Source organism: Zalophus californianus, chromosome 16 (genome assembly GCF_009762305.2).
Source record: "Zalophus californianus isolate mZalCal1 chromosome 16, mZalCal1.pri.v2, whole genome shotgun sequence".
NCBI lineage: Eukaryota > Metazoa > Chordata > Mammalia > Carnivora > Otariidae > Zalophus > Zalophus californianus.
In genome coordinates, this window is record NC_045610.1 from 42,470,656 (window position 1) to 42,481,686 (window position 11,031).

General features: G+C 48.8%; 1 protein-coding gene across 2 annotated transcripts in view; it reads right to left on the reverse strand.

Moving 5' to 3' along the window:
• The window catches only part of LOC113939572 (dual specificity protein phosphatase 3), a 47,607-nt gene extending 42,650 nt beyond the window's left edge, over nucleotides 1-4,957 (reverse strand). Inside the window, exons 1-7 of one of the 2 annotated variants that reach the window (XM_027625878.1) lie at nucleotides 4,875-4,947; nucleotides 4,484-4,558; nucleotides 3,569-3,622; nucleotides 3,209-3,327; nucleotides 2,871-2,948; nucleotides 1,376-1,456; nucleotides 997-1,134 (exon numbers count right to left, since the gene is read on the reverse strand). In XM_027625878.1, the coding sequence (XP_027481679.1) occupies nucleotides 997-1,134; nucleotides 1,376-1,456; nucleotides 2,871-2,948; nucleotides 3,209-3,327; nucleotides 3,569-3,593 (441 nt within the window). In that variant the 5' untranslated portion in view covers nucleotides 3,594-3,622; nucleotides 4,484-4,558; nucleotides 4,875-4,947. Of the gene's footprint in view, nucleotides 1-996; nucleotides 1,135-1,375; nucleotides 1,457-2,870; nucleotides 2,949-3,208; nucleotides 3,328-3,568; nucleotides 3,623-4,483; nucleotides 4,559-4,874 lie in introns of both variants that reach the window. The other variant, XM_027625879.1, reaches the window with a different exon arrangement.
• Between the last annotated feature and the right edge of the window lie 6,074 nt (nucleotides 4,958-11,031).

Here is an 11,031-nt window from a genome sequence, read left to right on the forward strand (position 1 = left end):
GGTTTTAACCCCTTACACCGTCCTCCCTCCTCCCTCCCCCAGAATGGTTGCCATGACAGGTCAGACAAGGCCCATATGGGGCCCAAAACTCCTGCTCCCAACTCATAGGAGCCCCTTCGATGATTGGCTGCAGGCTCGGTCAGAAACCACCCCAGCTATGACCCATAACCTACCCAAACATTAAAAGGAAAGACAACCCTGACCATGTCAATGGATGCCTGCCCCATTTGCAGTGGGGGAAACAGAGGGGGCCAAGAGCTTCCCTTCCATTTGCAGAAGTGGTTAAGCTGAGCGCCCTTGGTGAAAGCTGAAAATCAAGAATGCCAGCTGTGGCATACTCTGGGGCAAACACTCGACTCTCTGGACTTCCGCCACTTCCCACCATCTAATAAATAACCCTGTCCCTTCGCTCTGTAAATCAATGCTGCACTAGGACCAGAATGATAACAATCTGTCAGCTGGGGAGAAGAACGGCAGCTGCCCCGTGCTTCCTCAGTATTCAGAGCGGGATTTGGCAAACTTCTGTAAAGGGCCAAATGTAAATATTTTAGGCTTCGCAGGCCACACCGTCTCCGTGGTAACTACGCCACACTGCCGTTGCAACGTAGAAGCAGCCACAGACGATACGTAAATGAGCGGGCATGGCCACACACCAGTAAAACTTTATTTAAAAAAAACTGGCAGTGGGCTGGGTTTGGCCCTTGGACCATAGTTTGCTAACCTCTGATGCGGAGCATGATGATCAGGGCTGCCCTGTACAGCTGCGCAGGTTGTTTACTGCACAAAGGAGCTTGGCCACAGTCAAGTGAGGCTGTGTCCACCCAGAGAAAGAGATACCCTACACACAAAGGTGCCACGGGGACTAGTGGCAGCCCTGACAAAGCTACTAACACTCACTCCAGGGACTTCGGGGGGGGGGGTCTCTTCCCAGGTTTCTGGGTAGGTGGGAGAGTGGTACATGGAGGGGTTGGGGAAAGAGAGGTGGGTGTCACATACCAGGGGTTCCTTGTTCTTTACCAGGCGGACAATCTTCACTGATTCTTCATCAAAATCCTCGTCAATATTATCGGGCAGAGGGGGAAGAACGGGGTCGAAATTCTTTTGAGCAACTGTATCGTGTACCATGAGCATGGCCTGTCAGGAAATCAAGAGAAGTGAAGGGCCAGCCCTAAAGCTACCAGGGGTCAGGGGGCCTTGGCTGGGCAGTGATTCGGGGGTCTCAAATCACATGCCAGAGAAACCACCACCCAGACGCTGGTCCTGAGGACCCCCTCACGCAGAACTCTTCTTTCCTCAGCTTCCCAGCCGAGCGCTCCCCACAGCCCCCATCCCAGGGGACACAAGCTGCGTGGGCAGGCAGGGACCGCGTGACTACCCTGAGGTGGGGGGTGGACAGCAGCTGGAGCAGCTCCCTCTCGTCGCTGTGCACAGAGGCGGCCTGCAGCTCCTCCATCACCTGTGGAGGAATGAGACAGAACATCACATGCGGCTGTGGGTGCTTCGAGCCCACTGGGAGTCTCTGGGGAAAACCCTGCTCCCTGAGCTTCAGACCCAAGGGTCCTCGCAGGAACTGTGACAGCATCTGAGTGCATGGGATCCTCAGCCACCCCAGCACTGACACTCTCAGGGAAATCACAGCCTGCCTGGATCAGAAGAGCCAGAGTAGCTCATGGAGGGTACTCCTAATGGGAGCTAACTTATTAAGCCCTTACTATGTGCTCTTTGCTTAATGCGGACTTTCCCACCTAAATTTCACAGAGAACTCAACATGGCAGGTATTATTATTTTGCCATTTGACAGATGAGAATTACATAGGAGAGATTAAATACCTTGCCCTAGGTTGAAAAGCCAAGATTTGAACCTGGGCCTATGTGGCTCTGTTATCTGTGGTCTCACCACTGTGCTAGTTTATAGATGAAGAGACTGGGGCTCAGAGCGGTTGAATGACCTGTGGCAGGTCCCAGAGCTGGTAGGAGAGACAGTGCCGGGCCTGGGAGCCTGACAGCCTAACGTGCTCCTAATCACGTCACATAGGAGAAAGGAGGGAAGGTCTGCACCCATGCCTTGACAGGCCATCTCCTGGGTTAGGTGAGTTTATTGAGGAGCTGACCTTGACCATCAACTTCCCAAACCATGCAACATAGAGGGCAGGTCCAAAAGAAGTTAGGAAGCATTCCTTAAAAAAAATGGGAATCCTGAGCCAATAGGCAGGGACACACTGCAAGTCACCTGACCCCAGGTCTTCACATTGGGCCTCCCCAAAGCACAGTACAAGGCGATTGTTTGACCTTCATATCGCCAGTCCTCAACAGTTGGGAACTGCTGATCTGATCCAAATGCTCTCATTTCACAGCGGGGGGAACAGACTTTCTCGGGAACACACAGTAAGCAGGCATGCTCATGTGCCTGTGTCCCTTGGCTCAGTCCAAGGCTCACAAGTTCCTTCCTGCCCACTAGGAGGCCCAAGGAGGAGCAAGAGGAGAAGGGGAGGTGATGTCTCTTCACCTTTGGGCTCCGAGCCCCTGTGTCCCCTATAGGCTAAGCGATGGTGACGGGCAAGATGAAGGGGCCCAGTAAGTCGGAGGGGGAGACAAACCATGAGAGACGATGGACTCTGAAAAACAAACTGAGGGTTCTAGAGGGGAGGGGCATGGGGGGATGGGTTAGCCTGGTGATGGGTATTAAAGAGGGCACATTCTGCGTGGAGCACTGGGTGTAATGCACAAACAATGAATCATGGAACATTACATCAAGAACTAATGATGTAATGTATGGTGATTAACATAACAATAACAAAAAAGGAAAAAAAAAAGATGAAGGGGCTCTATGGGGTCAGGAGCGGGCACCGTAAGGAAAAACCCGGGGCTTACATCCTCAGCAAGGGCCACAGCGCTGTGCAGAACAGGGGTTGGACTTTGCCTCTCGTAATAGCGAAGCTTCTCGTGAATCTGCAAAGACAGACAATTTCAGGCTGGGGCCTCCCAAGTCAGCTGCCAGGTGTACCCTGGGTACCCCACAGACTGCCCATGACTGTGCGGATGGCTGCACAGCGGGTCACCAATGGGTCAGCCCAAGAGAAAGCCATTCATAGTGGGCTAACGAAGACCTTCCCGGGGCAAGGGAATGCTTGAGATGAACTTCACGGGCCTCAGCCAGCTAGGAAAACCTCTAGAAACCCTCAGCAGATGGGATAATATGGGGGCTTTACCTTCATCAAGTAACCGAGGCTTTTTTCACTGAAAACATCCCTCAGGAAGCCCATCTCTTCCTTGTGGTTGGAGTCAGGTCTGAGCTGAGAAGTCAATAGTGCCAGGGTTTCATGCAAACCTGAGGAGAGGATAAGACACACGAAGTTTGGCCAGTGCCATGGGTACTTCCTGCCCCTGTGGGACCCCAAGTGGACCCTGCCGTGTGGACATTCCACAGGCTCTCATCCCCAGGGCTTTGGGGCAGGGCAGCTCCTGTGAGCTAATGCAGGCAGCATCCTGCTTCCTCCCAGCCTGGGGCTGCTGGGGCAGGCTCTTTTCTCCAGGGCTTCCGGCAGGCCCAGCCCAGGAAAGGCACTCACCGGAGTCCTCAGACAGCACGGGCATGTCTCTGCTGCTCAGCTCCCGACCTCTGCCTGTGGATTCCGGGAAGAGGAGGACAGTGAGTGGTGTCGCTCCATCAAGCATATTCATTCAACAAACAGTGCTTACACACCTGCTGTGTCTGTCCATGACCAATTTGGGGACAGAGGGGATGGTGATGAATAACTCTCCGCTTGTTTGTTTGTTTGTTTTCCAGAGAGCAAAGAAAGAAAACCAAGATTTGCTAGTACCCCGGATGTGCCAAGCATTCTGCTGGCTAGTTTCATATGACATTTTTCTTAATGTGCACAAAGCCCTGAGGAATGGGTACTAATATCCCCATTTTACTGGTGAAGAAACAGAGGCTCAGAGTTCAGTAGCTTGCAGGTCAGAATCTATACTCTGGTGGCCTTTTCGGGCTGGTCCCAAAGGTAGGAGGTGGCCCCTGCTCACGGTGGGTGCTCTGCTCTGCAGCATCCCCTGTGCCCTGTTACCTTCCGAGAGGCCCTGCGCAGGTCCCTTGTCCTTCACAAGTCCCTTGTTCACCTTCAAGTCCCTGGTCACACCTGTCTGGGCCTACAAGCTCCCTCCTCCCCCACCACCCCCAAGTCCCAAACTGAAGGGAGCATCCCCTAGAACGGAGGGCGGAGAGGAGGTGGAGAAATGAGAGTCGGGTCTCTACTATGCAGGACTGGGCAGCCCTAGCTCAGGAGCCCCCCGCCCCCCGCCCCAACGTGCTCTGCAGCACGTGGACCTCAAAAAGTCCTCCTTCGGAAGGGGACAAGGAGAGTAATGATTCATTCATTCCGCAAACATGGAGCCAGCCCCAGTGCGCGGAGCACCGGGCACACCAAGATGCAAAAGAATGGTACTGGGCTCTCTCCAGCCACTGCGCCGCCCTCCGCCACACTCACGCTCTGGCTCCTTCTAGCTGTGCCCCCACTCCCCGAGGCGACCAGGCCAGACTCCAGCTCGCTTTCGGAAGGAACCTGTGGGACGAACAAGGAGCGCGGCTGGCCGAAGGGAAGGCGAGCCCCGGGGGCCGCTCGCGGGCGGTCCGGAGGATGCCGAGCGGCGGGAAAGGCGCGGGGCGCACGGGGGGCGGGGTGGGGGGGGCGAGCGCGGGGAGGAAGGCCCGGGGCCGAGGGGCGGGGACTCAGCGCCCCCTCCCCCAGGCGGGGGGCTCGGGGGGCCGCGAGGCAGCCGCGCGCGCGAGGGGCGGGGCTCGGCGCCTCCTCCCCGCCCCCGCCGCGCCCCTCCCGCCGCAGTCGGGCTCCCGGGTCGCTTCCCCGCGCGGCTTCCTACCTGGGCGCTCCGGGATCTCCGCTCCGCCGCCGGGAGCCGCGCGGGTGCCCGGAGCCTCGGCCGCTGCTGGCTCCGCCTCCCCGGCCCCTCCCTGCCGCGGCCGCGCGGGGCGGGGACGGTGGAGCCGGAGCGGGCGGGGCGCGGGAGGAGGCGGGGGAAGAGGGCGCGGGAGGAGGCGTGGGAGGAGCGCGGGGAGCCTGGGCGTCCCAACCCCGCCAGTCCTCTGCGGACCCGGGCTCCGCTCTCGGGCCCCCTATGCCCCCGCCCCGGCGCCCACCCACCGAGCCCCGAGCAGCCCCCGCCTGTGTCCTTCTAGGCGGCACATGGCCAGCCTCCCCTTCTGCCCCCCGCCGCCCGCACATGCCCCACCCCCCGCGAGTTGAGGGCTGGACGCTTGCTTCACGTATTATCCAAAATCGCAAACATTTATGGAGTCCTCTCCAAGTACCAGGCACTGTGCCGGGGGCTGGGGCTTCAAAGACCACCAAGACAGACAACCTGGATTTGAGGAACTCTCGTGCCGGACGGGGCACCAGTCAGAGGCGAGGGCAAGTGGCTGTAACAATGCAGCGTGCCGGGGAAGATTTATCGGTGCACTGTGCCCTGGGGGCGCGGAGAAGGGAGGGAGGAGAAGTCGAGCTGGGAAGACTGCAAGGCTCAGTTCTGCCCGGGTGTTGGGGGTGGGGCTGCGGAGCGGGAGTGAGGGGCGGGGAGGGGCAAGGCAGCTTGTATGCAGGGGCTTCTCCTGGGCAACGGGCTCTGAAATGGCCGTGAAGATCACTTAGTTTTATTGTGCTGTCTTTATGCCCAGGTACTCCTCAGATCACTTTGCATCACATTAGCGCCGGAGATAGACACCATTATTATCTGGGCTCCGTAATTGAAGAAACTAAGGTTCAGGGGTGGAAGATGTGTATGGAAGAGAGGGCAGAAGCTGCTGGGTGAGTGAGCAGGTGGCTGTGGGTATTAGAGAGTGAGGAGTAAGCGAGTGAGTTCCCTCCCTGTCTCCCAGCAGCAAGGAACGCGCAGCAGCCCTTGTCGGGAGTGGTGGACCCTGAGACTGCGTCTGGGAGTAAGTCTAGCATATTAAGAAGTGGAAATGAGTTCCCAGGACCCCGCAGCCTGCAGTACATGGGGAGGCTGTCAATGGCAGAGTGTGTCACGGTGACATTCCCCCTCCCTCATAAAAAATGATGTACACCAGTGCTTCTCAAAACGTAATGTGCCTGTGAATTATCTGGAGGTTGCATGGGGCTGGAGTGGTGCTGGTTTCTGCATTTCTAACAAGCTCCCGGGTGATGTGATGCTCCTTGTCTTGGGGACTCACTTTGAGTACAGAAAACACTGCATGAGACATATTTACACCTGGGAGCTTAGTGTTGGAGAGATACCAAGAGCCATCTGATAAAAGGTCAAATGATTTTTGATGAGCTCACCAACAAATGATTGCTGAAACAACTGGGTATTCATGTGAAGTGGGTGGGGGGAGGGGAGACTGCAATCTCTACCCACACCACAAACAAAGTTCAATTTGAGAGGGACCATAGTCCAAAACATAAACTTAACTGATAAATCTTCTAGAAGAAAACATAGGAGAATATCTTCTTAGTCTTTTGGTAGGCAAAGATTTCTTAGAAAGGACATCAAAAGCAGAGACCCTAAAAAAATTTATAAATAGACCATCTAAATTTAAAACTTCTGTTTATCAGAAAACACTGTCAAGAAAATAGGCAAGCCACAGACTGAGAGGAAATATTCATAGCAGATATATCTGGCAAAGGACCTGTATCTGGAATAAAGAACTCCTGCAACTCAATAACAAAATACAAACAACACAGCCAAAAAAACCCGGCAAAAGATGTGAACACACACTTCACAAAAGAATATAAATAGCTAATAAGCATAAGAAAAAGTGCTCATCCCATATCGTTTGTCATCAGGAAATAGAAATTACAGCCCCCTAGCAGGTATCACTGTGCATGCACTAGAGGGTGAGAGCAAAGAGTACTCCTAACACCTAAGGTGCCAAAGATGAGGAGCAACTGGAACTCTCCAACTGCTATGTGCATATAACGTGGTACCACCACTTTGGAAAACTGTTTGGCAGCTCCTTTGAAAAAGTAAACATACATCTACTGTGTGATCCCGCAATTCCATCCCTTGGTATTAATCCGAGAGAAATAAAACCATCTGGCCACAACAGCTGTATAAGAATATCCAATGCATCTTTATTCATGATAATCAAAAATGGAGAACAATCCAGATGTCCTTCAACAAGTGAGCGGATGAACTGTGGTATAGCCATATGGTGGTATATTTGCTCATCATTAAAAAGAAACAAACTACTATCCAAAGATTATCCCCACCATGCAACAACGTAGGTGAATGTCAAAATATATTATGCTGAATGAAAGAAGGCAGACAGAAAAACACATACTGTATCATTCGTGGGGTGTTGTGATCTTGATGCTGTCACTGCACAGGAGGACTTGACTGGTCCAGAAACCCAAAGTATTATTGTTATTATGCGTATTACCTAAATTATCCCAGAAGAAGGAGAACTATGAACAGACCCATTTCAATAGAGTAGAGTTGTTGGGGGCCCCATGCTCAGTCAGTAAAGCATGTGACTCTCTGTCTCAGGGTCATGAGGTCAAGCCCCATGCCGGACATGGAGCCTAGTTAAAATTTTTTTAAAAATGGAGTAGAGTTGTCAAAAAATTTCTCCTTCAAAAAGCACTGGATAGCTCTGCAGGAGAATTCAACCAAACACTTAAACAGGTACCCGTACTTCTTCTAAAACATAGAGACAGAAGGAAATCTTCAAAATTCTTTTTATGAAGTAAACATAGCATTGAGATTAAAACCTATTGAAGAAAGCAAAAAACAAAGAAACCCAACCCAACAAACCTATCTCACTTACGAAAAAATCCTGAAAACTGTATGAGCGGACAGTTTCACCAGAACACCAAAAAATAATACACCATGATCAAGTAGAGTGTATTCTAAAAAGCGCTTAGTATTTGGAAATTAAATGGTTTACTATTTGGAAATCTATTACTGTAACTCCATGTAAAGTAATCTGTGAATAGAATAAAAAGTAAAAAATTAATATTCATTCTATAGATGCACCCATACATAATTTTTTAAAAATATCTTTCAAGGGGGCACCTGGGTGGCTCACTCGTTAAGCGTCTGCCTTCGGCTCGGGTCATGATCCCAGGGTCCTGGGATCGAGCCCCACATCGGGCTCCCTGCTCAGCGGGAGGTCTGCTTCTCCCTCTCCCACTCCCCCTGCTTTGTGTTCCCTCTCTCGCTGTGTCTCTCTCTGTCAAATAAATAAATAAAATCTTAAAAAATATATATCCTTCAAGGGCGCCTAGGTGGCTCACGCGTTAAGCGTCTGCCTTCGGCTCGGGTCATGATCCCAGGGTCCTGGGATCCAGCCCCGCATCAGGCTCCCTGCTCGGCGGGAAGCCTGCTTCTCCCTCTCCCACTCTCCCTGCTTGTGTTCCCTCTCTCGCTGTCTCTCTCTCTGTTAAAAAAATAAATAAAAAATTTAAAAAATATATCTTTCAAAAATGAAGGTGAACAAAAGGTTAAACGTAGAGTTACCACATGATCCAGCAATTCCACTCCTAGATATGTACCCCAAGAGAGGAAAATGAAAACACAAAAACCTGTACAAGAAGGTTCAAGCAGCATTATTTGTGATAGCCAAAAAGTGGAAAAAAACCCAATGTCTATCAACTGATAAATGGATATATAAAACGGGGCATCCCCATACAATGGAATAAAAAGAAATGAAATAATAAAAAGAAATGAAGTCGTGATATGTGCCACAATGTGGAAGAACCTCAAAACATGATGCTAAATGGAAGAAGTCATTCATAAAAGACCACACATTGTATGATTCCATGAATATGAAGATTCCAGACTAAGCAAATTTACAGAGCCAGAAAGAGGTACGGTTGGCTAGGCTGGGGGAATGGAGGTGAGGAGTGAATGCTAATGGGTACCAGCTTTCTCTTTAAGATGATGAAAATGCTCTAAAATTAGATTATGGTGCTGGTTTTACAACTGTCTGTTGAATATACTAATCTCTGTGAATCTACTAAAAATGTTACTCTTCAATCTCTGTATATACTAAAAACCATTGAATTGTACACTTTAAATGGAGGGATTTTATGGTATGTAAATTATATCTCAATAAAGTTGTTTTTATAAAAAGCAAATGGACTAAAGCCTCCACTTATAAGGGATCATCAGACTGGATTTAAAAAGCAAGACTTAACTGTATGCCAGCTAGAAGAAACTCACTTTGAACATAAAAATACAGATATGATGAAAGAAAATGAAGGATTAAAGATTTACCTTGGAAATACTAATTAAGAAAGCTGAAGTGACTACTTTGATGTCAGGCAAAGTAGACCTCAAAACGAGGAATATTACCAGGGATAAGGGAGGATATTTTATAATGAGAAGGAATCAGTTGGCCAAGAAGCCATGTCAACCCTAACTGCATGAACATAATAGTCCAACCTCAAGGTGCCTGCCATCACCACAAGAGTTATTTAACATTGCTCTGGGTGTGGCGGCCAATGTGAGTGGATGAGACAAAAGCAAAACAGGCATAGGGCGCCTGGGGGGCTCAGTCCATTAAGCATCTGCTTTCAGCTCAGGTCATGATCCCAGGGTCCTGGGATCGAGCCCCATGTCGGGCTCCCTGCTCAGTGGAGAGCCTGCTTCTCCCTCTGCCTCTGCCGCTCCCCCTACTTGTGCTCTCTCTGTCTCTCTCTCGAATAAATAAATAAAATCTTTAAAAATAAATAAATAGAAATAGAAGTACTGAGGAGATTAAGAGAGCAGAATATGCAATTCATATTACAAATTCAATAACTTTCTTATGAACAGAGATAGATAATTATAGTGTATAATGGAAGAAAAAATTGCAAACTAAGAGAGTGACCAAAAGATTGAATACTCATTGATATGTGGGGGAAGGGACCTTAAAAACACTAGTAAAACATATATACAATAAACAGTAACTCAAAAGATACAGAGAAGAATAGCTTAATGTCGTAAATATGTCATTTCGCTCTAAAATCCTCTCCAAACCTGATGCAATCCCAATTAAAGTATAAAAAGGATCTTCAGATGAAACTTTTAAAGTGCTACCAAAATTCAGGGCGCCTGGGTGGCTCAGGTGGTGAAGCGTCTACCTTCAGCTCAGGTCATGATCCCGGGGTCTTGGGATCAAGCCCCGCATCAGGATCCCTGTGGGGAGCCTGCTGCATCCCCTGCTTGTGCTCTCTCTCTCTCTGTCAAATAAATAAATAAATAAATAAATAAATAAATAAATAAATAAATAAATAAATAAATAAATAAAATCTTTAAAAAAATTAAAATAAAATAAAATGCGACCAAAATTCATCTGGAAAAATAAGCATTGGTGAACAGCAGGAAAATTCTAGAAAAGAAGAGTTATAGGACCAGGTGGTGTGGTGTGCAAGGTGCTAGCCCCATCCGATATGAAACATTTCTGACATGAAAACAATTTTTTAAAGTTTAATACTGAAGAAACCATCAACAGCTAGACAAATAGAACAGATTAGAAAGTGCAGAAATAATCCTCATGTATATGGTAATTTAACTTTTTAGAAAGATGACATTATAAATAAGTGTGGGGGGAGGAATTACTAAAAAAAAATAGTGTGGGGACAACTAGCTACTCTTTATGCAAAAAGAAAAAAAGAAAGCTGGATCCCCACCTCACTCCTCACACGAAAATACTTCTCCAGTAGATTTATTTTTATAATCTTGGAGTGAGGGAAGGCCATTCTAAGCTAAAATCCAAACCCAAATCTATAAAGAAAAAGATACATGTGACTAAGTGAAATGTAAACACTTTTATGGACAAAAATAGTATTTGTAACGTGGTAGGATATGGCATGCAGTATGATCAATACTTAAATTCTTTAATTTACAAACATTCACACAAATCAAAAAGATGGAAAAAAAGAAAAATGGCTAAAAAAATACTTTGCTAGAAAAGAAAAAGATACAGTCAACAAACATGCAAAAAGATGCCCAACTTGACTCATAATCAAAGGAATCAAAACGAAAATAAAAAGTGATGTCCCTTTTCACCTACTAA